The sequence below is a fragment of the Psammomys obesus genome, unplaced genomic scaffold (genome assembly GCF_907164565.1).
Source record: "Psammomys obesus unplaced genomic scaffold, mPsaObe1.curated_primary_1811, whole genome shotgun sequence".
Taxonomy (NCBI): domain Eukaryota; kingdom Metazoa; phylum Chordata; class Mammalia; order Rodentia; family Muridae; genus Psammomys; species Psammomys obesus.
In genome coordinates, this window is record NW_026596034.1 from 22460270 (window position 1) to 22487477 (window position 27208).

Genomic DNA, 27208 nt, shown 5'->3' on the forward strand with positions numbered 1-27208 from the left:
ACCACCAGTAAGTAATAAAACCCCATCTATTGTTGTTGTACTGTTTTTGAGACAGAATCTCATTGTGTGGCCTAGATGGGTCTCAGAATCATGGCCTGGCCTAGAACTGGCAATTCTTCTGCCTCCTAAAATCTAGTATGAAGAACCCTCATGCCCTCCCAGTCCAAAGATGCTTTTCTCTTTCCACCCACTCTCGTTTTTCAAAACAGGGCTTTTCTGTGTAGCCCTGGCTGTCCTGAAACTCTTTCTGTAGACCAGGCTCAGGCTGGCCTATAACTCATAAGATGCACCTATACCTGCCTCCCAAGTGCTGGGATTAAAGGCATACACCAACACCACCTGGCTGCCAAGGTGGTTTTCAAAGGCTCTTTTTCATTCATTCTTGAACTACAATTGCCAAATACAGCACAATTTCTATCATTAAAAAAAAAGGTCTTTAGGGCTGGAGAGACGAGTCAGTGTTGAAAGCACCTGCTACTCTTGTAGAGGGTCTAGGTTCTGTTTATAGCATCCACAAAGTGACTATAACCTTCTATAACTCCAGGTCCAGGGGACCTGATGCTGCCTTCTGGCTTCCAAGGGCACTGTACACATGGGGTGTATAATATAAATACAGGCAAACACACAAAAAAATGAAATAAAATCTCTAAAATTTTTAATTAAATATAGTTTTTTTATATGTGTGTGCATATGCCACAGTGCTCATATGGAAGTCATAGGACAATGTACAGAGGTGGTTCTGTCATACATATATATATATATATATGTAGACCCCAGAGCTTGATCTCAGGTCATTGGGCCTGGCAGGGGGCATCTTTTCCCTAAAACCATCTTGCTGGTCCAATTATCTTGTAGTTCTGTGGCTTTAAAAATTATTATTGTTATTATTTGTGTTTGAGAGAGCATATATACTTATGCTCACACACGTAATTATTTTCATATGTAATATTCATGCATATCTTCGAAAATAAATGCATTAAAAAAGTCAACCATTGTTCTTGTTGAGATGTGTGATCTGATCAGATAGCTTAAGCTGGTTAGGCAGGAGTGGCACATGCCTTTAATCCTAGTACTCATAAGAGCAGACATATCTCTGTGAGTTCAAGGTCAGCCTGGGCTACAGAGTGAGTTTCAGTACAGCCAGGGCTACACAGAAAAACCTTTTTTCAAAACAAAAAAAACCTAAAGCTGAAACTCCCCAACTTAGCTAAGATAGGCGTTGGACTCTCAGTAGTCCTCCTGCCTATGTGTTGAATTAGCAGATAAGAATCACTGTACCCGGCCTGTTAGTAAACTAATGACATGCATTTTGGTGTCCAGATTTTTTCTCTCAGGGTTATTACTGCTTTTTTATCTAGTAATTTATACACTTGCATCTTCCAGTTTCTTATGTTGACCTTTTTGGTTGTGTGTTTTTTTTTCTTTTTCATAGATCTTGAGCCAGATGATTGTGCACCCATTTACATCTTTAATGTAGATCCACCTCCATCTACTTTAAACTCATCACTTGGTTCACCACATCATGGACTGCCGCAGCCTCACTCTTCTGTTTTGTCACCATCATTTCAACTCCAAGGTCACAAAACTTATGAAGGAACTGGTGATATTCCTGAATCTAAATATAGCCCATTAGGTGGTCCCAAGCCCTTTGAGTGCCCAAGTATTCAAATTACATCCATCTCTCCTAATTGTCATCAAGGAACAGATGCACATGAAGATGACCTACATATAAATGACCCAGAAAGGGAATATTTGGAAAGGCCTTCTAGAGATCATCTCTATCTTCCACTTGAGCCATCCTACCGGGAATCTTCCCTTAGTCCTAGTCCTGCCAGCAGCATTTCTTCTAGGAGCTGGTTCTCAGATGCATCTTCTTGTGAATCTCTCTCACACATTTATGATGATGTGGACTCAGAGTTGAATGAAGCTGCTGCTCGATTTACTCTTGGCTCACCTCTGACTTCTCCAGGTGGCTCTCCAGGAGGCTGCCCTGGAGAAGACTCCTGGCATCAGCAGTATGGACCTGGACACTCCTTGTCACCTAGGCAATCTCCTTGCCACTCTCCTAGATCCAGTATCACTGATGAGAATTGGCTGAGCCCTAGACCAGCCTCAGGACCTTCATCAAGGCCCACTTCTCCCTGTGGTAAACGACGGCACTCCAGTGCTGAAGTATGCTACGCTGGTTCCCTTTCACCTCATCACTCACCTGTTCCTTCCCCTGGTCACTCCCCTAGAGGAAGTGTAACAGAAGATACCTGGCTTACTGCTTCTGTCCATACTGGGTCAGGCCTTGGCTCTGCACCGTTTCCTTTTCAGTACTCTGTGGAGACTGATATCCCTTTGAAAACAAGGAAGACTTCTGAAGATCAAGCTGCCATACTACCAGGAAAATTAGAGATCTGTTCAGATGATCCAGGGAGCTTATCACCATCCCGGGAGACTTCAGTAGATGATGGCCTTGGATCTCAGTATCCTTTAAAGAAAGATTCATCTGGTGACCAATTTCTTTCAGTTCCTTCTCCCTTTACCTGGAGCAAACCAAAGCCTGGCCACACCCCTATATTTCGGTGAGTTGATAGAAATGGCTGCTGATCACTTTTTCACGATTACAGGTCATTTGCATTGTATAACTACCTTATCTATGTTTGACTACTGCCTCCATTTTCTCCTTTCCTTCCTTCCTTCCCTTCCTCTCCTTTTTCCCTTTCCTTTATCTTCTTTTCTCTCCTTCCTTCTCTTTCCCCTCTTCCTGCTCTTATCCTTCGTGTTCTTCATTTTAAAAAAAATTAATTCTACTGGTCAAATAACTTAGAAGTCCTTTTTATTTCCCTTTAAGTCTTAAAAGTGTTTTTAAATTGACTAAAGTTACATTTTAAAGTATATAAATGAAGAAAAATATAACGACTATAAGTGATAGTCAGTGACGCTTAAGGATTCTTAAGAATTTCCTTGTCTGGAAAAGATTATTGTACAGGTGGGTTATTTTATTAATGATGTTACTGATAAGTTAATTGTGAATTTGCATATTTTGAAGAATTTATGTGTGTGGGAGCGTGTATGTGTGTGTTTATGTGGAGGCCAGAAGACAGCCATAGATGTTGTTTCTTGGGAATCTTGTAATTTGGGGTTTTTTTTGTTTGTTTGTTTGTTTGTTTGTTTTTTTGGGACAGGGTTTCTCAGTGTATCCCGGTTCTCCTGGAACTCATTCTTGTAGGCCAGGCTGATCCACAACGCTGAGCCAAACATCTTGTTTTTTTTCTGTGCCACCACACCCAGCTGTACATCTTGGGTTTTTTTTTTTTTAAATCTTGTTTTTTGAACAAGGTTTTTTTTTTTTTTTTTATTTAGAGTTTACCAAACTGCTGGCTTTAAAAAAAAGTGTGTGTGTGCATGCTTAGGGGTGATATGTATGAATGTGGGCATATGTGTAATACCTTATTTTTGCTGTTTAGAGAACAACTTTCTGGAGTTGGAGTTGATTCTTACTGTATACCTTTATGTGGGTTCTGGGGATTGAACTCAGGTCCTTATGCGTGCATAGCATGGCAGGTACTTTACTCTTGATTTGTCCTATTGATAGCAAGCATTTTCTCACACAATCTATTTTTAAATATTTATTTAATTGAGACAGTATCTTGCTGTCTGTCTGTGTTGACCCATGCTAACCTAAAATGTGTGATGATGCTGCTTCAGCCTCCCAAAATAGCTGCGATATGTTTTGTTTTGAATCCTTCAGCAGTCTTGATTTCTTTCTTTGAGACTGGGTCTTATGTAGCCCAGACTGACAATGGCCCCAAAGTTCTCACCTTCCAACCTTCACCTCTTAAGTTCTTGGGCTAACAGGTATGTGCTACTACACCTAGTTTTATGTAGTGCCAGGATTCAAACTCAGGTTTTCTTGCAAGCCAGGCAAGAATTCTACTAACTGAGATTTATGTCTATTACTGTTTGACCTGTAGATATGTAAGTAATTTTTTTGTTCTATATTTTGTGTGTTTATGTGTACACGTGTGCATGTATGTGTATGTGGATGCCAGAGGTTGACGTTGGATATCTTCCTCGTTTCTCATTTTCTTCTCCACTTGGTTTTTGGTTGTTTGGTTTGGTTTTTGCTTGAGTGGATTGCTTGAGATAAGCAGTTTTTCAGAAGAAGAATGAAATGATAGAAAGTAGAGGAGGCCCACAAACATGAAAAATTTCTTTCCACAGATCCATATCAGATGGGAGAGAGATAAGTATTTAAAAAAACATAAACATTTAGATTTTTGAAGGTACTTAATCTTGGGGCCTGGAGAAATTGCTCAGTGGTTAATAGTACTTGATGCCCTTCTAGAGGACCCAGATTCGATTCCCAGCACTGACAGGCAGCTGACAGCCATCTGTAACTCAAGCTCTAAGGGTTATAATGCCCTCTTCTGGCCTTTGCAGGTATTAGGCATGCATATGGTACACAGGCATACATATGGACGAAACACTCATACACATTAAATAAAAATAAATAAATAGAAATATATATTGATATATATCGATATATACAGATATGGATGAATATCTTTGCTGTAAGAAATTGACTACAGCCTGGTGGAAGTGATGCCAGGTAATGGCTTTAATCCTAGCACTCAGGAGCCAGAGGCAGGTGGATCTCTGAGTTCTGCACCTCTAAGTTTGAGGCCAGCTTGGTTTACAGAGCGAGTTCTGTACTGCTAAGTACAGAGTTCCAGGACTGCTAAGGCTACACAGAGAAACTTAGTCTCCAAAAACAAAAACAAAAAGTAGCCTATTAAATACCTACCATGATCAGTACTATAACTTACTAAGTGAAATAAGTTGATTTTGGAATAGTTTGTTTTTTTAAAACCACTTGTTGGGGGGATACTGAACTGGCAAAGAGATGCTTTGAATCTTTAAGTCATCTCGGTAGTGACAATGTGATAAAATTGTTTGTGTGTTTTGTTTATAGCACATCTTCATTACCTCCATTAGACTGGCCTTTACCAACTCACTTTGGACAATGTGAATTGAAAATAGAAGTGCAACCTAAAACTCATCATCGAGCCCATTATGAAACTGAAGGTAGCCGAGGGGCAGTGAAAGCCTCTACTGGTGGCCATCCTGTTGTGAAGGTATGAGCCTTTGGAGTTTTTCTTTATAGATATCATATACATGTTTATGATTGGAGGAGTATATTGATTTAGCTAAAAGAGAGAAAATGCACATCTGGAGAGCTTCTGTTTTGTGTGCTTGTTGATATGGCTGTACTTTTGCATTGAACTTTCTTTGCTAATCTAGGAAAATCCTTCTTAAATGACTTTTCATCTGGGGAAATAAGATGTTGGTGCTCAAATTACTGTTTTTCTGATTTAAAAAGAATAGTGCCAGGTGATGGTGGTGCACACCTTTAATCCCAGCACTAAGAAGGCAGAGGCAGGTGGATCTCTGAGTTTGAGAGCAGCCTGGTCTACAGAGTGAGTTCCAGGGCAGCCAGGGCTCCACAGAGAAACCCTATTGTGAAAAACAAAACAAAAGAGTATACTGTGTTTGTAATTATAGCACATTCTCATTTAAAATTAAGTGATACAGGATGGGGGAAATGACTGTGGAGAAAGAGCATGTTCTGTTATCATGAGGACTTGAGTTTGAATTTCCAACAATGATTTAAAAAACAAGCCTTGGCTGCATGTGCCTGTAACTCTCAGCACTAGGGTGTAGAGGTAGGTTGAGTTCAGGAGTTTTCTGGCGAGCCAGCCTAGTCAAAAGAGCCAGCTTCAGGTTCAGTGACAAACTAGTCACAAGGTAGTAAGACAGAAAGTAAAACAGGAACTCTATGTGCATTCATGTCATGTGATACATGTACACACACACACAGACACATAACAAATTAAAGTTCTGCAGAAAGAAGAAAGAGTAATTCAGTAGATTACCCCAAATTTGTCACCCTGAAAAATAAGCAACACCTGATAACATTTTAGTAACATTTCAGCTGTCCACTCTCCTTGTCTTGAATTTATATTGAGTGTCTTGAATTTTATATCTAGATATCTAGGTAGTTATCTAGAAAGATGAGTTAGTTAAAAAAATTATTATATGTATATTTGTGCATGTACCTGCTTGTCTGTAGGTGCCCTCAGAAGAGGGCACTGAATCTCCTGGAAATGGAGTTATAGGCAGCTGTGAGCCTTAGGATGTGCATGCTGAGAACTGAACCCAAGTCTTCTGCAAGAACAGCAAGTGCTCTTAACTGTGGAGCCATCCTCCAACCTCATTAATTTTTTTAAGGATGGTGGGAGCACATTGGGGAGGAAGACTCTCACCTTACAGAAGCTCTAATTGAAAATGAAAGTTGGAAAAGGACTGCTTCTCAAAATGTTCCCCTATCAACCATGCTTTAGTAAACTAATTTTTTTTTTTTTTCCAACTAACCACCGTGCTTAAAAGTCTCTGCCACTTAGCCAGTGGCACACACCTATAATTCCAGCACTTGGGGAAGCAGAGCCAGATGGATTTCTGTGAGATCAAGGCTAGCCTGGTCTACAAAGAGAGTCCAGGATAGCCAGAGCTACACAGAGCGGGGGGTGGGATGGGGTGGGAAAACAAGAAAAAAGTTTCTGCCACTTCCCAACAGCACCATGGATTGGCAACAAAGGCTTTAACCAATAGCCTTTGGAGGATATGCACATAAACCATAGCAGATATAATTATACAGAATATTTTTTTGATTAAAGTATTTGTTTACTTTTAACTTAACTAGAATAAAATTATATAATATTTGCATAGTTGACATTTTAAGTATGTCTCATATTTGAAAGCTTTGAATCAAGATTTTTAAATTTTGATTTCACTTGGATGGACTACAACATAAAAAAAGAAACCAAAGTAAAACTAAGAAATGCTGAATCTTAAGCCATTTGGTGGTGATTCTTGCTTGTAATCCCAGCCTTCAAGAGGATCACTGTCATTCAAGGTTAGCCTGTGACTCATCATGAGGTGTAGGACAACATGAGATACAAAGTGAGACTGCATCTTTAAAAAGATGTGGGGAAAAGAAACAATAAACAAAGTTATAAAAGATGCACAATAATCTGAATACCAACACTCATAACTGTAATGAACCCAAATTAGAAACAACTCAAGTGGATTAATAGTTAAACACTCTCTAGTATAGTTATTAGGTACTACTGCCCATCTGTAAGAAGGAACAAATAGTTGATATTTGCAACAACTTGTGTGATTCTCTGTGGTATTTTGGTCTGTCCTTAGTATAACACCACACCCAGTTTTCATGGTTTTCTTTGGAAGTATGCTGTTTGCAAAAAAATCTCACAGTATAATTCTATTTATATATTTATTTTAAATAACTTTTTATTTATTTTATGTATGAGTGCTCTAACTGCATGTACACCTGCGTGCTGGAAGAGGGCATCAGATCACATTATAGATGGTTGTGAGCTGCCATGTGGTTGCTGAGAATTGAATCAGGACCTCTGGAAGAGCAGACAAAGCTCTTAACCACTAGGCCATCTCTCTAGCCCCTAAATAGCTCTTTATTTACTTATTTTACATATGTGAGTATTCTATCTGCATACACTTGCATGCCAGAAGAGTGCATCAGATCCCAGTATGGATGGTTGTGAACCCCCATGTGGTTGTTGGGAGTCGAACTCAGGATCTCTGGAAGAGCAGACAGTGCTCTTAACCAGTGAGCCATCTCTCCAGCCTTTTTTTTTTTTAATTGCTCTTTTAAAAGATTTATTTTGATTCTATTTATATAGTTTTCTTAAATTGAATAAACTGGGGGCTGGAGAGATGGCTTAGCAGTTAAGAGCGCTGACTGCTCTTCCAGAGGACCCAGTTCAAATCCCAGCACCCACATGGCTGCTCACAACTATCTGTAACTCCAAGATCTGACACTTTCACATAGATATACATGCAGGCAAAACATCAATGCACATAACATAAAGGTAAATAAAATTTAAAAAATTGAATAAACTGTAGAAACACAGAACAGATTAATAGTTACCAGGAAACAGAGTTTAAGTGTCACAAATATAAAGGGGTAGCACAAGAAAATTTGTTTGTGGTGATGGAATATGTCTGTATCTTTAGCAGCATAGCAATTTCTTAAATCTCTGCCTCTGATAAAAATGCATACTGCCAAACAGACATACAAGAATGCATATAAAATATGTGGAAACTGTGTGGGACTATAGTCAACAATTATGCCAGTGTTAGTTGCCTGGTGTTTTTCAATAGAATTCAGTGCTGTAAGTACATACTATATTACATTTGTGAAATCTAGGTGCTGATAGATGGGGAATTTTTGTAACTTTCACGAAGGAAAAAATGCTTATATTATGCGGTTTGATTAACCTGGTCTGCTTAGTGAGATTCTGTCTAAAAAGTAAAAATAAAAGAGTATAGATTAAATAGTGGTAAATCAGCTTTTTTCTTTTCTGTTTTGTTGCTATGCTGAAGACCAAACCCAGTGCCTCATAGATGAAAGGCAATTGTTTCTGATTCAGAGGCCCTTCCTAAGTAATTTGGCAGGACTGATATTGGAACTGCTGCTATTAAGGTAGCTGCAGTGTGTCCTGTAGTGACCTTCAGGCTTTACCCTCCAGTCTAAGTTAAATTAAGCAGGCACGAAGCTTTGCTATGGAAACGATATAGAAATATGACAAGCAACAGTTTACTTTCTTTTACACAGCAGAGGGAAGCCTGATTAGAAGAGTACTGACATTCGATGAAAGGTTTTAGAGGGTAATGTTAACAGTAGTAATTTATTGATAGCCTGTAGCATAATTGTTCATTCTGGATTGGATAAGGCGATAGTATAATTAGTTTATTCTTTAAAATCCCTGAGATGCACAGAAGCAGTCCCTGTTTTTCTTACGCTGTATTATATGCACTGAAAGCAGATGTTGGCAGAAAGATACTTATATATATCCCCTTTGAAATCTTATATGCATGATTACCTTCCACAGCAGTAGTTTATTTTATCAAAGTGAAAGGGACAGGTGGCTTACATCTTAGCCAAGCCAGTATGAATATGAGTCATCTAACACGACTAAGGATTCTTTGGTATATGGTGCTTATCCACTTGTCATATGATCCTTAGTAATAACATTCATATATAATAGTAACATTTAAAATTTTTATTTTCAATTTTAGATTTAACTGCTTCATTTGGTCAGGTACATAGTGCTTATTATTTAAATATTTACTAACCTTGAGTTATTTTGTTCTATGAAATGTGTCTCATTCTAAAATTTATTTATTCAACAATGATGTAGAGTTTTTAATGTATTAAACATGTGTAGACTGGTGAAAGCAAGGTAGATGCTGTTCTCTTCAAGAACCTAGAGGCAAGTGCTGAAGCTGTTGTGTCCTCCTTCACTGGATGAACTATTGATTGCATACAAGTTGAACGTGAAAGAGCAATAGATACAGCAGAAGGAGGCATTTATTAGCCTTGAGTTCCAGAAAGTTCCTTTTTTGAGTTTTATATTCTTCATCTGTAGACTAGAAAATAAAAATGACATTTCACTCCACAGGAGTTTTATGCACTCAGTTAAAGCAGACTATATAACCATTCTCTACCTTGACATTTTTGTCTCTGTGTAAGTATAGAAGAGGTGTAGTTTATGTGTGATGGCATTAGCATTTAACTCACTTACTACTATAGAATTGGAAGAAAGTCATTTAATTTTTGCACATGTACATCTGTACATGTGTGTGTTTTTCCAGTTTCTTTATTGAGGCCTTTTTATTTTACTGTATTCATATCAAACATTTTATGTTTTATTAACTAGTGTTCTTTCAATTAAATTTTCAATTTCATTAAGCTTTTAATGAAACAATTTAAATTGCTTTAAATTGTTAACCAAACAATTTAAAGCAATTTAAAATGAAAATATTGGTGGATTTCATTATTATGTAAGTATTAAATTATTGACAGAAAGCTATAAATTTTGCTTGAGTATAGTAAATTGCACATTGCTTTATCCTAATTGAATGTAAGACAGCTGCAACTTGAACCTGCTGATGGGGTGAAAGAAATACAACTCGTTTTTGTAACAGTTTAAAGTAAGCTGGGTGAGGTGGTAAATGCCTGTAATCCCAGCACTTGGAGGCAGAGGCAGGCGGATCCCCATGAGTTCAAGGCCAGCTTGGTCTACAAAGTGACTCTAGGACAGCCAAGGCTACACAGAGAAACCCTGTCTCAAGGGGTTTCAAACCAAACAAACAAAAAAAGCAAACAAAAAGAGTCCAAGGTAATGTCAAAAATAGAGGCACTGACATCTCTGGAAAGGGGATGTGAGATGAAGGTGAAAACAGAGTTGGATAAAAGTCTAGAATAATGAGTTAGGCTTCTTAGATATTATGTGTGTGTGTGTTGTTATTGTTACAGACCAAGTGGTAACTTCTATCTTGTCATGCAACAGTGCTAATAATTTTAGTAGATGAGATATCTTTATTAAGACATGAATTAGAGGTTCTGAGGGCAACACTGGTAGATCTCCTGAAAATGCTAATTGAATGGGAGATATACTGAAAGTTTGCAGACTAAGCAGTAAAACTTAGGATGCCCTTTTTTTAACTTCCAGGAACCCTTAAAGTAGGTTTATGCTCTGTTAGATGACAGTCTGCAGGATTTATCTTAGGCACACTAACTGACCCTACAGAATCTGAAAAATAAACTTTATTATTTTAAAATGTTTACGTTACAGTTACTTTGGATTTTTCTGTTATAAGTGGCTAAACCTAATCTTAGAATCAAAGGCATATATTAACTCTAGGTCAAACAGAAAGTTTAATAAAAATGTAAGTAAGATCTACAACATAAAACTAGGCATTGTGGCTCTAAACATAAAAGATATAAACTCTAGCTCAAACAAAGTTTTATAACAATATAATTAAAATATACCAATAAAGCTAGGCATAATAGTTCACACCTGCAACTATTAGCATTTGAGTAGCTTAGTAAGGAAGATTACCACAAGTTCAAGGTCAGTTTGAGCTGCTTGGTAAGACCCTGCTTCAGAAAATGAAAATAGGTTATATATATGTATTTAAAATATGGCTTATTTATAACATACATGCAGTTACAGTGTAAACACAGAGTGCTGGTTTAAAATCTTTTTCGTTGTTTGGTGTTTTTTTGTTTGTTTGTTTGTTTTTTGGTTGTTTTTTTTGTGATAGGGTTTCTCTGTGTAACAGCCCTGGTTGTCCTGTAACTCAGTCTGTAGACTAGGCTGACCTTGAACTCACAGAGATCCACTTGCTTCTGCCTCCCAAGTGCTGGGATTAAAGGCATGCACCATCACTGCCTGTCTTAAATAATTTTTTAAGTACAAATTTGCTAGGAGAATAAGGATTGACGATGTGCATATGTTATTTAAAGTAACCAAACTCGGGGCTGGAGAGATGGCTCAGCAGTTAAGAGCACTGTCTGCTCTTCTGCAAGTCCTGAGTTCAATTCCCAGCAACCACATGGTGGCTCACAACCGTCTGTACTGGTATCTGATGCCTTCTTCTGGCATGCAGGTATACATGCAGATAGAGCACTCATACATATAAAAAAAATAATAATAAATCTTTGAAAAAACTTAAAAAAAAAGTAACCAAACTCCCCCCTGAGTGGGGAGTAGACTTACCAAGCCACGGAATATGACAATGCAGCCACTCCTGATGTGATCTGATAGACTAAGGTCAGAAGGAAGGAAAGGAGGACCTCCCCTATCAGTGGATTTGGGGAGGGGTATTCGTGAAGAAAGGAAAGGGAGGGTGGGACTGGGAGGGGACGAGGGAGGAGCTTATGGGGGGGATACAAAGTGAATAAAGTGTAATTAATAAAATAAAATTAAATTTAAAAAAGTAACCAAACTCTTTTTAAAATTAATTTATTATGTTGTTTGTATGGTATTATGGCTACATGTATATCTGTGCATTATGTGTGTGCAGTGTCACTGGAAACCAGAAGAGGGCATTGGGTTTTCCTAGGACTGGGGTACAGGCAGGTTGTAAGTCCCCATATCAGTTTATATCTTCCTAAATAGATGATCAAATCTTTTAAAAGACACTGACTCTAGTTCTGAAAAAAAATATGAAATAGCAGTATAAACCTGATCTTTCAATATATAAAAGTAAATCCTGGAATAAACAGCTTAAAAGAATTTAAAATGTTTACCTCTTGTAGCTGTGTAGGGATGGCTCAGCCATTAAGAACACTTACTGGCCAGGCGGTGGTGACACATGCCTTTAATCCCAGCACTTGAGGCAGAGGCAAGTAGATTTATTGAGTTAGAGGCCAGCCTGGTTTTCAGAGTGAATTCGAAGACAACTAGGGCTATACAGAAAAAACCTGTCTTGAAAAAAATTCCTCTTGAGGAACACAAATAGTCATCTAGAATTAATTATATCTATATATAGTTCATATGTATATTATACATATATAGTTATACATTAAACTCTGTATAAAACATTAAATTATATATATACACACACACACACATATATAGTTTAATTCCATAAAACGGGAAAACAGTTAACTGTTGGTTATTATTACTTTCCTGTTCTTTGCCAGTTTAGTAGGTTAAAAGTAATATGTTTTGGGACTGGAGAGATTGCTCATGGTTAAGAGCACTGGTTGTTTCTTCTGAGGACTCAGATTTGGTTTCCAAAGCCAACATGGCAGCTCACAACCATCTTTAACTCCGGTTCTAGGGACCTAGTACCCTCTTTTGGTGTTGAAGGGTATTGCACAAAAATGCTATGCAGTCATATATGTAGTCAAAACACTCATGCACATAAAAGTTTTTTTTTAAAAATTGGTATCTTTTGTAAATTTTGATTTCCCGTTTATTTACTAGCCATTTGTTTTATGCTTTGTGTTTTCTACTTAATATCTGTGTCCTTTGAAAAGGGTAGTTTGAATTATTGCTTATCCTTCTTGGATTAAGTTGTTTCTGGAATATAAATTACATTCAGGAATCTTGCCTTTTGTAAAATGGTTCCATAAGTCCTTGGTTGTATCCCTAGGTCTTTATGCCTTTTTAGGTGCAGATTTTGTAGACTAGTAGCTCTCAACTCTGTCAGACCTAAGCCTGTCCTTTAAAACAACAATAAAATGGAAATTCAACAATAATATAAGTGAATTTACATACAATATTAATAAATGCCAATGTTGCAGTATTAAGAGGAAGTATAGAAATTAAATTATAAAAATAATTTAACATAATATGAAAATAATGTTCCAAGTGAAAAGACTTGCTAATGACGTATAGAAGACAGTTAAGTAGTTAGTCATTTAATACCTACAATTCAGTGTGAGTATTTTAGGTACTAAGGCATGTGTGTTACTCATTAACCTAAGTTCCATGAATGGCATTATTTGCAATGACATGATTTTCTGAAATGATGAACTGTTGGCATGGTAATATAAATTATGAAAAACTTATAAATGTTAATTTTAAGATGTTTTCTGTTTTTATGTACCAAGGATTTGGCTCTTAGATTTAATAATCTTTTCTGATACTTGAGTGTCTAATGGGGCATTCTGAAATACTGTGTGTAACATAGGCTAGTTAGTTACTTTGAAAAACTGTGACTATTGAATGCATTGGTGGGAATTTCTGTCTCTGGCCCCTTCTCAATAATTGTGTATCCCACTTCTCATGTTAGGTGAACATGACCACTCCACTACAAAACCATTTCTCTTGTTGACAACTAAAATTCAAAATGCCTTTCTAACCCCATCCTTTTCCTAGAGGGTGATACTGTCAATGTTAAATACTATTCTGGAACTGGACATGGTGGCACAAAGCCTTTAATCCCAGCACACAGGAGGCAGAAGCAGGTAGATTTCCCATCCTGGTGTATGGTGTTCTGGGCAAGCCAAGGCTACATAGTGAGACCTTGTTCCAAAACCACAACACAAAAAGTACTACTGATCTGGACCTGGGTCAGCAAACAATAGCCTTTGTGAGCCTGGACAACCCCTATATATTTCTTTGTACAGTTTGTGAGCTAGGAATGGTTTCAAAATTTTACATGAATGGGGGAAAAATAGCAAGAGAACACTATTTGGAACATGTTAAATTCAAATTTAGTTGTACAGAAATATGATTATTGTAAGGACCCAAGGAAGCCAAGTAAGTTAAGTCCTGACACCACACCCATACACACAGACACACAGAAAGAGAGAGAGAGAGCGCGCCTGTGAGTGCTCTTGACATTAGGCACAGGCCATGTCAAGAACTCGTAGAGAAATGGCAGTCCATTTCTGGTCCATGAATGGATGTTGACAATCTATGCAGAGTATGTCTATCTTTTCTGGATATTTATGGCCTGAAGACTGCATCCCTGTACAGACTGTTGTATTGAGATTCCTAAACCATTCTCCATGACCCAGCTGTATAACATAAATCCTGCCTCCTTGTTCATCTGTATGTAATAACCCCAACTTTTTGTCCAGCTGTATGCAATATTTCCCCCTCTCTGTTCAACTCGACATTAAATATAAACATGCTGAGCTTGGGGGATGTGGGTTTCTTTGTGTCTCAGTGTGTGCCTATCTTCCTCATTCTCTCACTGTCAAGTCAGGCCCAAGTTAAGATACAAAGCATATGTGACACTCGTTGTTTGACACTGCTCCTCAAGACAGTTTAGCTCATATTGATGTAGCTATAATTACTATATTGGGACTTAAAAAAATAATCACTGCTTACATGGCAAACAGAATTTTTCAAAGCACACTATGTATACTATATATTATCTTGTTATCAAATTAAATACCAAACCCTATATTTATTATGCAATAATGCTGTGGTTGAGCTAAATGAGTGTATCTCTTAGCCCAGAGGTTCTTTACATGTGGGTTTTGACCCCCAAAACAACATTGGAAAACACAGATATTGCATTATAATTCATAACAGCAAAATTGCAGTTACGAAGTAGCAACAAAAATAATTTTGTGGTTGGGGTTTACTACAACATGAGGAACTATATTAAAGGGTGGCAGCATTAGGAAGGTTAAGAACCTCTGTCTTAGCTGGTTGATAGTGATGAATGCCTTCAATTCCAGTACTCGGGAGGCAGAGACAGGAGTATTTCTGTAAGTTTGAGGCTAGCCTGGTCTACAGAGCAAGTTCCAGAACAGCCAGAGAAACCCTGTTTTGGGAAGAAAAAAAAAAAAAAAAACTGTCTTAGCCATATATGGTGGTACTTGCCCATAATCCTAGCACTCAGTTTGGAGATGCAGACAGACCACAAATTCCAAGCCAGACTGAGAAACTTACTGGGTTTCAAATCAGCTTATGCTACAAGACTGTATGAAAGTTTGTCATGGTGATGCATACCTATAAACCTAGCATCAAGAGGCAGAGCCAGGAAGAGTCCAGGAGTTCAAAGCCAATTGGTACTCCATAATGAGTTTGATGAGTCTGCACTACCCAAGACCCTGTTGTTTTGTTTGTTTTTCAAGACAGGATTTCTCTGTAACAGCCCTGACTGTCCTGGACTCGGATTTGTAGACCAGGCTGGCCTCAAACTCAGAGATCTGCCTGCCTCTGCTGGGATTAAAGGCTTGTGCTACCACCCGTGGCTCCAAGACCCTATTTTAAAACAAAACAAACAAAACCCAGGACTGGACAGGTGTTTTAGCTGTTGAAGAATAACATAACCAAAATCATCTGCTTGCCATTTTAGGATTTGTTGGAATGTCCTGGTGTCTGCTTAGGAGGGCCTAGAGATGCTGCTGTAGTCTCAGTTTACTAACTTTTGACACCTTACTGTGGGGAAAAACATGGAGGAAGCTATTTACCGTGGAAACTGGAAATGGGTTCAGTATCTTTTGAGAATGTAGCTGTGGGTTTCAACTGACAGGAGTGCCAGTATGAGGATGGTCTTCAAACCTACCTTCTGTAGGTTTGTGATGGTTCGAGAGTTACAAGTCTGTTGTTCTTGGGGCATTGTATGTTCAAACCTGAGTTGATATTCAAGTTGAATGTGGACTTGGGAGTTGGGGCATAACAGAAGGCTTGGTCTGGCTTTTCTGCATCTCTCTGAGAACATGACAATATGGGATGAGAACATCATGATACTCCTGTTGACAGTCAATTCATGTTCTGAAGCTGATCTACCTTGTCAACCATCAAAAGTACACTTAGCAGAGAGACCTCAGCTGATTCCAGCCTAAATTACTGACCAGATCATGAGTTTATAAATGTAGAGTTCCTTGTTATCCAGGGTTAGGTAATTATTATTTCCATGATAGGCAAGATGCTGGAATCCAGTGACATCTTGCTCTCAGGCTTCCTGGTAAATAGTGGGTACCTTACAGTTACTGATTTATTTTTCCTCTTATTGAAGCTGTATTTCTTAGATGTGTTATATGGTAACTATATAGATACAGATTTACATGATTTCTGTTTAAATTCTGTTAAAACTCCACCACACACCACAGAAGGAAACAGACATCTACAGCTTGATTGCTAAGCTGGAGACACATTAGCAATCTAGAAAGTCTGGTGGAGATTGGACTCAACAGTGTGTAGGAATCTGTGATTCACATTTGAAACTTCCTTGGTTGCAGCCCCTTGAGTGCACTCAAGCTCTCTTTTTGGGGTATAAGGAGTTTATTAGAAAAGTTACTAGTGCCATAGACAGACAGAAGCAACAGCATGACAGGGTCTTTGAAAAGTTAGCTTACCACCACCACCACAAAGCACTGGATTCCCTCTCCTTAAGTTTTAGAAAGAATATCATTAGGAATTATTTTTTTCTCACATCTGTCATATCACACTCTTCTACTTACTAAAGCAGATTCAGGCTTTATTTGCTAGTGATGACATCTTTTGGGGATACTGAAACTTAGAATTTCTGACTTGTTTATTATGCTACATGTAGTCAATTACAATATCTTTTTAGGATTTCCTAGATAAAATTTATTTTATTTATTACTTTCTTCTCATAGTTTCTCTTATTTTCCTGCTTTCATTGTAATTTAAAATTTTAGAACCTTAATTTTAGTATTTTTAGATTTTTAGCTGGTTTCTATGATTCTGTTCATTCTCTTGCCCTTTTTTTTTTTATTAAGCCTTAAGTGATTTTTTTTCATGAGCTTGCTATATTTTATATTTTAAAGAATAAATTTATACCTTTCACAAACTTTATTTAATTCCTTAAAATTTAAAACTTCTTAGCCAGACGTGGTGGTGCACACCATTAATTCCAGCAGTTGGGAGGCTGAGACAGGCAGATCTCTGAGTTTGAGGCCAGCCTGATCTATAAAGTGAGTTCCAAAGCAGCTAGGGCTATGCAGAGAAATTCTGTTTTGAAAAACTAAAACAAAATTGTGGTGGATAATTTAAAAGTATGGTCTAATAATATTTATTATTAGCCCTATAATTATTACGGCAGTATTATCTAACCCGTTATTACAGTCAATAAAAGATATTGATACCAACAGAGATACCTGATAGAATTTAGAATAGCCTTATTTCACTTGGGGCATGGCTGATACTACCTCCTAAGCACCATTACCTGCCAGGCCCTTATTGTCTGTCTAATATTTTCTGTCAGGGCTACCTTCCATCCATAATCTCAAAATACTTGCTAATATTCTTCATCTGGGCTGCTTTCCTCAATCCATGCCTATCGGGCCATGTGCTCCTCTCCATGCTATTTCACTGTGGCTTTTCTTCCTTCTTTTAGTACCTTTCCTTCCCAAGATCCTCCTTCCCTCCAAGCCCTCTAACTTTGACCACACCTACCCTACTCTACCCTGCCCCGGTGTGTAGGCATTTATTCAGACAATCAGGAATAATTGGGGAACATTTCTTATCATCACATGGTTACTGGAGATAGTTCAACATTATACAATACCCAAGGCAGGGCAGTAACCAGATCTCAAGGTACTGAAATCAGCATTTGAAAACATAGTTGGTACCTTCCTTCAATACAACATTTAACACATCATTTTTCCCTTTTAAAAAAATATTTGCTTATTTATCTATGTGTGTGTGTACCTGAGTATATGTGTGTGCATATATATGAAGTGCCCACAGAGGTTAGAGGAGACCATCGGATTCCCTGGAACTGGAGTTACACACTAATATGTGTGCTGGGAATTGAACCTTCAAGAGCAATAAATACTCTTAACTACTGAGCCACCTGCAGCCCCTTGTTCTTTAATGTCATGTACAATATATTTATGGAATGCTGGTTGAAGTAATAACATTTCAGTAAACAATAACTGCTTCCATAATAGATTCTCAGTAAAAGAAAGTTATAATGATGAATAAGACAGTTTCTGGTCTTTGGAGCTTGTATGGTTCCCAGGGGAGTAGATAATAAAATTTAAAATAGTATTAATGAAAAATAATAAAGCAGTATGAGATATGGAAATAAGAAGGTAGGCTTCTCTGAGAGTACTGACCTTTGGGTATAAAGCTAAATGAACTGAAGGAGGGTGATACGAAGATCAAAAAGAAGAAAAACCCCAGAGGGATAAAATGCTGAATAGTCCTGAGGTTATAGTCAGGCATGATGGACACTGCTGTAATCCCAGCACTCAGGAGGCAGAGGCAGGCAGATCTCTGTGAGTTTGAGGCCAGCCTGGCCTCTAGTGTGAGTTCCAGGACAGACTAAAAAAATTAAAATTAAATAAATTTTGAAATAGTAATAATAATAATAAAGTCCTGAGGTTAGGAATGGGTAATGGTTCAAGTAGTAAACCAGCATATCTAAAGTGACTGTAGGAAGGGATATAGGACAACATAAGAACAAATCTCATAGGCCTTTTATGTAAACCATCATAAGGATTTGAATTAATTCTGAATATAGAGGGAAGCCATTAGAAAGTTCTCATTTGGGGAAAGAAATTACATAGGAGACTATGAATTTTTAAATGATTTTTAAAAGTCATTACATTTAGTGTCTGTGTGTGTTTGTGTGTGTGTTTAGATGTTTAGATATACACATGTGGAGGTCAGAGAACAACTTTTGGAAGTTAGTTCTCTCCTACTGTATGGTTATGGGTATTGAACTCAGGATGTCAGGCTTAGCAGCAAGTGCTTTTACCCGCTGAACTATCTCATTTACCTTTTTTTTTTTTTTTTTTTAAGCAGTTAATAGCCAAATGTAACAGCTCAGCCATTGGAGTGGTAGACTAAGAAGATTACAAGTTCAAGGCCATCCTGCCCTACCTAGCAAAAACCCTGTTCTGAAAAGTAAATTTATAAATAAAACATACTGATGGGACAAAGGTATAAGAAGAAAGACAAGGGAGGGGCTACAGCTGGGATACTAAGTGAATAAATTGTAATTAATAATAATAATAATAATAATAATAATAATAAAATAAAAAAGGATGAAAGTATCTTTTGATAATAGATGTAAATACACTTAGAATCTGAAAGAACATTAAAAAGATTGCATGTCAAATGAGATTTAGTCTAGAAATGCATATGGAAATAATGTAATATGTCTCAATAATATCAAAGGGAAAAACACTTATGCAGATTGATTTTAAAAATGCTTTTGCAGGGGTTGGGGACTAAAGCTCAGTGGTAGAATGTATGCTTAATCTGTACAAACTATGGCTATGTTTTCCTGTATCAGAAAAATGTATCCTTGTTTTTTTTTTTTTTTCTTTTAAGATTTATTTATTTATTATGTGTACAGTGTTTTGTCTGCATGTATGCCTACAGGCGAGAAGAGGGCACCTGATCTCATTATAGATAGTTATGAGCCACCATGTGGTTACTGGGAATTGAACTCAGGATCTTTAGAAGAGCAGCCAGTGTTCTTAGTCTCTGAGCCATTTCTCCAGCTCCCATGTATCCTTGTTTTTAGTTACATGAATACATGTAGTCTTTTGTCTCTGTGTATGTTTGTGTGTGCACATTTGTTTGGAGGCTAGAAGACCACCATGGGTGTTGTTACTTAGGTGCCATATATCTTGGTTTTAAGACAGATCTGCTTGCCTCTGGTTCTTGAGTGCTGGGATTAAAGGCATGTACTATGATGCTGGCATTTGGAGGCTTCAGAGCAAAAAATTTGAGACAGGGTCTCTCAGTGAATACAGGCTGGTCTTGAATTTATGTAGACCACCAAATGGGCCTTTAGACTCATGATCCACCAGCCTTAGTCTGCTGAGTCCTAGCTTGGCTTTTCAAAATTTTTGATGATTCAGGTGTTTGTCTGTCCTTGCAATTTTCCCCACCTTCACATTCCTTTGTAATGTGTTTCAGTGTTTAAATCTCTCTACTTTAAAAGCATGGGAGCTTAGTGGGCATGGTGGCACACACCTTTAATCCCAGCACTCAGGAATGGAAAGCAGTTGGAGCTCTGTGAGTTCAAGGCCAACCTGGTCTACAAAGCAAGGGCAGAACAGGGGTCAAGGGCCAGGGCTTGTTTATACATTGAAACCCTGTCTTAGAAAACAGCAAACAAACAAATGGGAACCAGAGTGATGACTTGGCAATTAAGAGAGTGCAAACTGCTCTTTCTGAGGATCTAGGTTTGATTCCCAGCATGCACGAGGTGGCTAACAGCTATCTGTAACTCTAGTCCTAGGGAATACAGTGCCATCTTGTTCTCTGAAGGCACCAGGCACACAAGTGGTACACAGGCATACATGCAAGCAAAACCCTCATGTACTTAGAAGAAAAATATTTTTAAAAAGAAAAAAAATGGAGGGCTTTTTATGGGTTACTTTTTTTTTTACTGACAGTATATTTATTGATCACGTCATGCACCCTGATCATGCTTGCTTCCCAGTCCTCCCATGTCTGATCACCCTCACTTTTGGCCTCATTCCTCCTTTCCCCCCCAAAAAAAAGAAAGAAAAAAGAAGTCCGTTTTGTGTTGTTAATATGTCACTGGAACGTGGTCAAACTCTCATGGGTTACTTTTTATTGTTTTTTTTTTTGTAATAATACTTTTATATACAATAGTATGTGATGCAAATATAGTAGACTTGTAAGCTTATTTTTAAATGCATGGATAATAAAAGTGTACTTTTTTGTATTTCCTCTTCTCATTTAGCTCCTGGGCTATAGTGAAAAGCCAATAAATCTGCAGATGTTTATTGGAACAGCTGATGATCGGTATTTACGACCTCATGCATTTTACCAGGTGCATCGAATTACTGGAAAGACAGTTGCAACTGCAAGTCAAGAGATAATAATTGCCAGCACAAAAGTTCTGGAAATTCCACTTCTACCTGAAAATAATATGTCAGCCAGGTATCTTTAGGGTTTGGGATTCTTTTTCTTTCCCCTTTTTTTTTTTTTTTTTTTTTTTTTTTGAGACAGGGTCTCATTGTGTATCTCTGGCTGTGCTGGAGCTTTGTAGACCAGGTTGGCCTGAACTCACAGGTCCACCTACCTCTGCCTTCAGTCAGGTATCTTAAAACCTTTCTTAAAATGAGCTAGCTCAAGGCTGGAGAGCTTGCTCAGTGGTTAAGGGCACTGTCTGCTCCTCCAGAGGTCCTATGTTCAATTCCCAGCAACCACATGACAGCTCACAACCATCTTTAATGTGGTCTGATGTCCTCTTTTGGTGTCCATATATATATGCGGATAGAGCACTCATATACATAAAATAAATAAATAAATCTTTTTAAAAAAAAGATTTTAAAAAATCCCATATTCTTCTGGAGAACTAGAGTGAGTACTAGAGTTTAGTTCTCGGCCCCCACATCAGGGAGCCAGCAACTGCTTATAATTCCAGCTCCCAGTAATCTGATGCCCATAGCCATCACAGGTACTTACACTCGTGTGCATGAACACATTCACACATACAATAAGAATAAAACTTTGGCGCCGTATGCCCTTCCAAAGGACCCAGGTTCAATTCCGAGCCCCCATATGGCAGCTCACAACTGTCAGTAATGCTGATTCCAAGGGATCTGACACCTTCACACTAATGCACATAAAATAAAAAATTAAATTAATTATTTAAAAAAATAATTACTTTTGAAAAATGTAAATTAAAGAAAAAAATCAGTTTTGTTTTTTTTTTTTTTTTTTTGAAACAATTCTCAGAAAAATACATGGTTTGTTTGATTTTGGTTTTAGTTAAGTATAAAATACTCATTGTTTAAAGTTAACTGATTAACATAAGTAATTCTGACAATTTTGTTTAGGAGAGCAGTAGGTTTCATATTTCCAGAAAGAAAGCTGGTGGCTTTTGCCTGTAATCCCAGAGCTTGGGAGATAGAGGCAGGAACAACAGGAGTTCAGGGTAATCCTCAACCATGTGGTGAGTTAGAAGACAGCTTGAGCTATATAAGACCCTATCTCAAAACTGGGAACAGTGGCCAGTCATGGTGGCTCATGCCTTTAAAATAGTCTCAGCACTCCAGAGGCAGAGGCAGATGGATTTCTTTGAGGCTAACATTTTCAGTTCCAGGCCAGCCAAGGCTACATAGTGAGATCCTGCCTCAAAAACAAACACATGACCTAGGGAACAAACAACAACAACAAAAGTACAGAACAAGATAGTTTACATATATGATGCCAGTGCTTTTTTTTTCTTCCCTACTTGTAACTTCGTCCTGTCTTAAAAATAGGGTGAATGTTAATTTGTCAGTGTTACACCCTGATTAAAAATAAAGGTTAATTTGTTAGTATTATATCTGTAATCCTAGCACTTAGAAGTCTAAGTCAGGACAACTTCTGAGTTTGAGGTCATTTGGGCCACAAAGTGAGACTGTATTGTTGTTGATTATTAATATTTATTATTGATTTATCTTTTAGTTAAACTGGTTGTTCTTAAACCAGCTGTATACCCAAATCACCACACAGAGCCTAGGATTTATTTAATTAACCTAGAGCACAATGTTGGGCAATAGTTTCTCCATCCTAAACCTCCAAGCCAGCATAATTTCCTCCCCTTCAGATTTCCCACATTATACTTGCTTTTAGTCATATCTTAGGTCCAGTTCATCTCTCCTGGTGATTCTAAGCCCTCTCCTCCTAATCTCTCATCTCCGACTCTACCCACTCACTTCATCCTCCTCCTCTCCAAACCAGGATGTCCCAACCTATTCTCTTCATTGCTCAGCATTGGCTGGTTGTTTTATTGAAAATACAAAGAACAAATGGTGTCATGTTTAGACAAACTTGACACAAGTGATGCCTAGAATAAACATCACAATGCAATGTCCAGATGGAAACCAGATAGTCGAATAGAGAAATAAGCATTTGAATGAATAAGGATAAATTGTGTATATTCCACAAGAACATTATACCAACACCCTATCTCAAAAAACAATACGAGGTCATTTCAAATAAAATTTAGTGTGTATTTTCATTGCTAAATATGAGTGGTTTTGGAGGTTTATATGTTTTGTTTTTGTGTTTTGCATTTCTTAGTTTTAAAGATCATACATAAATTTTTGTTTTTTAAATCAGAATCATACATATATTTTTGATTCTTTAATCTTTTAAATAACTTAACTTTAAAACATTTTTTGAGATTTATTTTTATTATGAGCATGGATGTTTTGCCTGTATGTGTATCCATGCATCGTGTGCGTGCCTGTTGCCAAAGGACACAAAAAATGGCGCTCAGATCCCTGTAGCTAGAGTTATAGATGGTTGTGAGCTGCCAGGTGTTTGTTGGGGATTGAACATGGGTGCTTTGGAAGAGCAGTCAGTACTCTTAACTGCTCAGACATCTCTCCAGCCCAGTTTCTTTATTTTATTTATTTAAAAAATTCTTTTTAAGATTTATCTTCTATGTGCATGAATGTTTTGCTCAAATGAATCTATTTACTTTTATTTTTTATATGTGTATATTTTCTTCTATGTGTATATGTGTGTGCTGAGTGTATGTATGTGTACCATGTACATGTAGTGCCCGAGGAAATCAGAAGACAGTGTCAGATCCCCTGGAACTAGCATTACAAACCATTGTGAACTGCCTGGTTCAGGTACTAGGAACCAAACTTGTGTCCTCTGCATGAACAGTACTATCCTCATAAGCACTGAGCCGTCTTTACAGCCCCTTATTTTTGTTTGTAGGCCTAGGTAGCCTTTGAATTAAGGCAGTCCTCATGCCTCTGTCTTCCAAGTATTGAGATTATTGGAATGTGCTATCACACCTACCTCAAATATTTGTTATTGATCTAATTTGGGGTACAGAGTTCTTTTTGGAAATTTTTTTGTTGTTTGGTTTTGAGTCTCTTATAGCCCATTTTGGTCTTGAACTTGCTATGTAGCTGAGGCTGACTTAGAACTCCTGATCCTCCTTCCTCTCTACCTCTCAAGTGCTAGGATTACAGGTATACATCACCTGCAAATTGGCAGTGAGTATCTATGCCATTGAGTTGTTTAGAACCAGTTTCTGAATAATGGAATTTAAAATGTATTTTTTTTTTTTCTAGTATTGACTGTGCAGGTATTTTGAAACTCCGCAATTCAGATATAGAACTTCGAAAAGGAGAAACTGATATTGGCAGAAAGAATACTAGAGTACGACTTGTATTTCGTGTGCACATCCCACAGCCCAGCGGAAAAGTCCTTTCTCTACAGATAGCATCTATTCCTGTTGAGTGCTGTAAGTGAGCTTGCAATATGTTTTAAGATTTTGATGTAAGTTTTGTGTGTTTTGATTAAAATGGGATAGTTATTAAAATACAGACTGAGATTTTTAAAAATAATTTATTTTTACTTTTATGTGCTTTTTTTTTTCACCTGTATGTATGTCTGTGTAAGGGTGATAGATCTTGGAGTTACAGACAGTTGTAAATTGCCATGTGGGTGCTGGGAGTTGAACCCAGGTCCTCTGGAAGAAAGGTCAGTGCTCTTAACCACTGAGCCATCCCTCTAGCCCCCAGACTGAGATATTGAGTCTGAGGTGCTGGTTAGCTTTTTGGACATAAAAATAAGCTAACAAGGTGAGAAGAGTGCTAATTTTAGGTTACAAAATATCTTCTGACTGTAGTTTGATTCTAGGTAGCTGTGTGACTATAGAGAAAATCTTTTCCTCTTCTGCCTCCCTCTCTCCTTGTCTCCAATGTACATTTCTTTTATCTCCTGCCTTAAGCCTATGTGTTGGGATCGAGTATAGGTGTGTGCCACCTTTTCTAGCTATAAATGAAGCATCTGACAGTCCTGTCGTAAGCTATGATCTTGATGCTTTTAGTTGTCACTTTATTTATCTTTGTTTTACTCAAATGTAGCCTTCATATAATAGAATTCTCTTTTGCAAGCTTATCCCTCAGCTAAATAAGAATTAAGGGTTTTGATTGCTTGGTTGGTTGGAGACAAGGTCTCACAGCATAATGCTGCCTGGCCTAGAATTCTCTTTGTAGATAAGCTGGCCTTGAATTCACAGACACCCACTTGCTTCTGCACTTGGGAGGCAGAGGCAGGTGGATCTCTGAGTTTAAGGCCAGCATGGTCTGCAAAGTGAGTTCCAGGAAAGCCAGGGCAATACAGAGAAACGCTCTCTTGAAAAACCAAAAAAAGAAAAAAAGAAAATCAGATTATGTTCCTCAAACATAGAAGGTAGAAAAATGTAGTCATTTTAGAAAGCACAGCTGATTTTAGAAGTTAAACAGTAAAATGTGTTTTGTTATACTTTAGTTATTTTAAAAGATTGTCTGCCATGGAATCCTAATGATGATGATCCTTGAAAAAAGGATTGCTTGTTCTGTAGTAGTTCTTTATATGCTTGTCTTCTCTTAATTGCTCATAGTATAATTACATATTTTTGGACTTGATTTTTGTAATTAGATTTGTAAATTTTAAGTTCTGTAGATGATGTATGCTCAAGAGTTAAATTAAAAATAAAATATTAGGTAATATGGGAGCCAGTACATTAGTTAAAAACATTTTCTCTTTATTTATCAGGGTTTTTTTTTTGTTTTTGTTTTTTTGGCAGTTGTAGTCTAAAATAATTTCATACCAATTTAATGTAACTTGTTTCTAAACATCTTATCTCTTTTAATAAGAATTATTACTGTTGTCTTGATTTTTTTAAAAGCCTAAATGAATTAATCCCAATGTTTATTTGATAGTTTGAGCTTATCTTGTATGTGTGAAATATTTTAAAATAGTATTTTATTTTTCTTAACTCTTAAAAACAGCTCAGCGATCTGCTCAAGAGCTCCCTCATATTGAGAAGTACAGTATCAACAGTTGCTCTGTCAATGGAGGCCAGGAAATGATTGTGACAGGATCTAATTTTCTTCCAGAATCTAAAATAATTTTCCTTGAAAAAGGACAAGGTAAATAATATAAAATATAAATTTACTTCAGTGTATGTGATAAAAGAAGGAAATAAATTATGTAGATATTTCAGGCATGTTAATCACCAAATAGTTTTCCTAAAGCTATAGTCATCATCTAAGCCCTGGGTTTTATTGGAAACTTACAGTTATTAAATGTACATATAAATGTTAAATTCTCTTTAATGGCATATTAAAAATGATTCATTGAGTATTTCTTCTTGTAGTATTTGCTACTTTGTGGTTTTTTGTTTTTGTTTTTTGTTTTTTTTCTCCTACCCTTTTAATTCCCTAATGCTAGATAGGAGAGAAAAGTTACGTTATCATTAGAGTACCTCTTGCTGATTAGGGTCATTGAGCTCCTTGGGGCAGGGTTGCTCTTTGCCATCAGAATATCTGATTTCTTCTTGTTTCTTCATTGCACATGACTAATTAACAAACTGCATCAAACTACCAACCAGCAACCCACCTATGGGGGGCTCTAGCATTTATATACCCTCTGAAAAGTCCCCAGAATTCCACAAGCACACAGTCGCAGAAACATCTGCAGCTGGCAGAATCACACCTCTGCTAGAGCACGAGACTAATCATAGTCAGCTGTTTCGAAGCAGCCTCATATCCCTATACCTGGGATTAACACAAAAATATATTCCCATAATACGTGTGTGTTTTTTGAAGAAACAAAAATTTTCACTACATTTACTCCTTGATACACACTCAGGAAACCTGGAAACATATGTCCACACAAAAGCTGAGTTACAAATGTTTATGGGAGCATTGTTGATAGTAGCTCCAAAATGGAAAGAACTAAATCCTTACCAACTGAAGAGCAGAGAAAAACAATGTGCTATATTCACACTGCTCTAATTTCATCTCTGTTGCTTTGATAAAATACCCAGACATTCAGGTGACAAAGGAATTTTTGGTTTATAATTCCAGGTTATGACTTCTTGTGGGAAGTAA

At 37.3% G+C, this 27208-nt stretch overlaps 1 protein-coding gene across 2 annotated transcripts in view; it reads left to right on the forward strand.

Annotated features, from left to right (window-relative positions):
- Nfatc3 (nuclear factor of activated T cells 3) overlaps window positions 1–27208 on the forward strand; it is a 72585-nt gene that overhangs the window by 15766 nt on the left and 29611 nt on the right. For both annotated transcript variants that reach the window (XM_055621141.1, XM_055621142.1), the window contains exons 2-6: window positions 1433–2570; window positions 4964–5126; window positions 21052–21251; window positions 24398–24570; window positions 26105–26245. In XM_055621141.1, coding sequence (XP_055477116.1) covers window positions 1433–2570; window positions 4964–5126; window positions 21052–21251; window positions 24398–24570; window positions 26105–26245 — 1815 coding nt within the window. The remainder of the gene's footprint in view (window positions 1–1432; window positions 2571–4963; window positions 5127–21051; window positions 21252–24397; window positions 24571–26104; window positions 26246–27208) is intronic.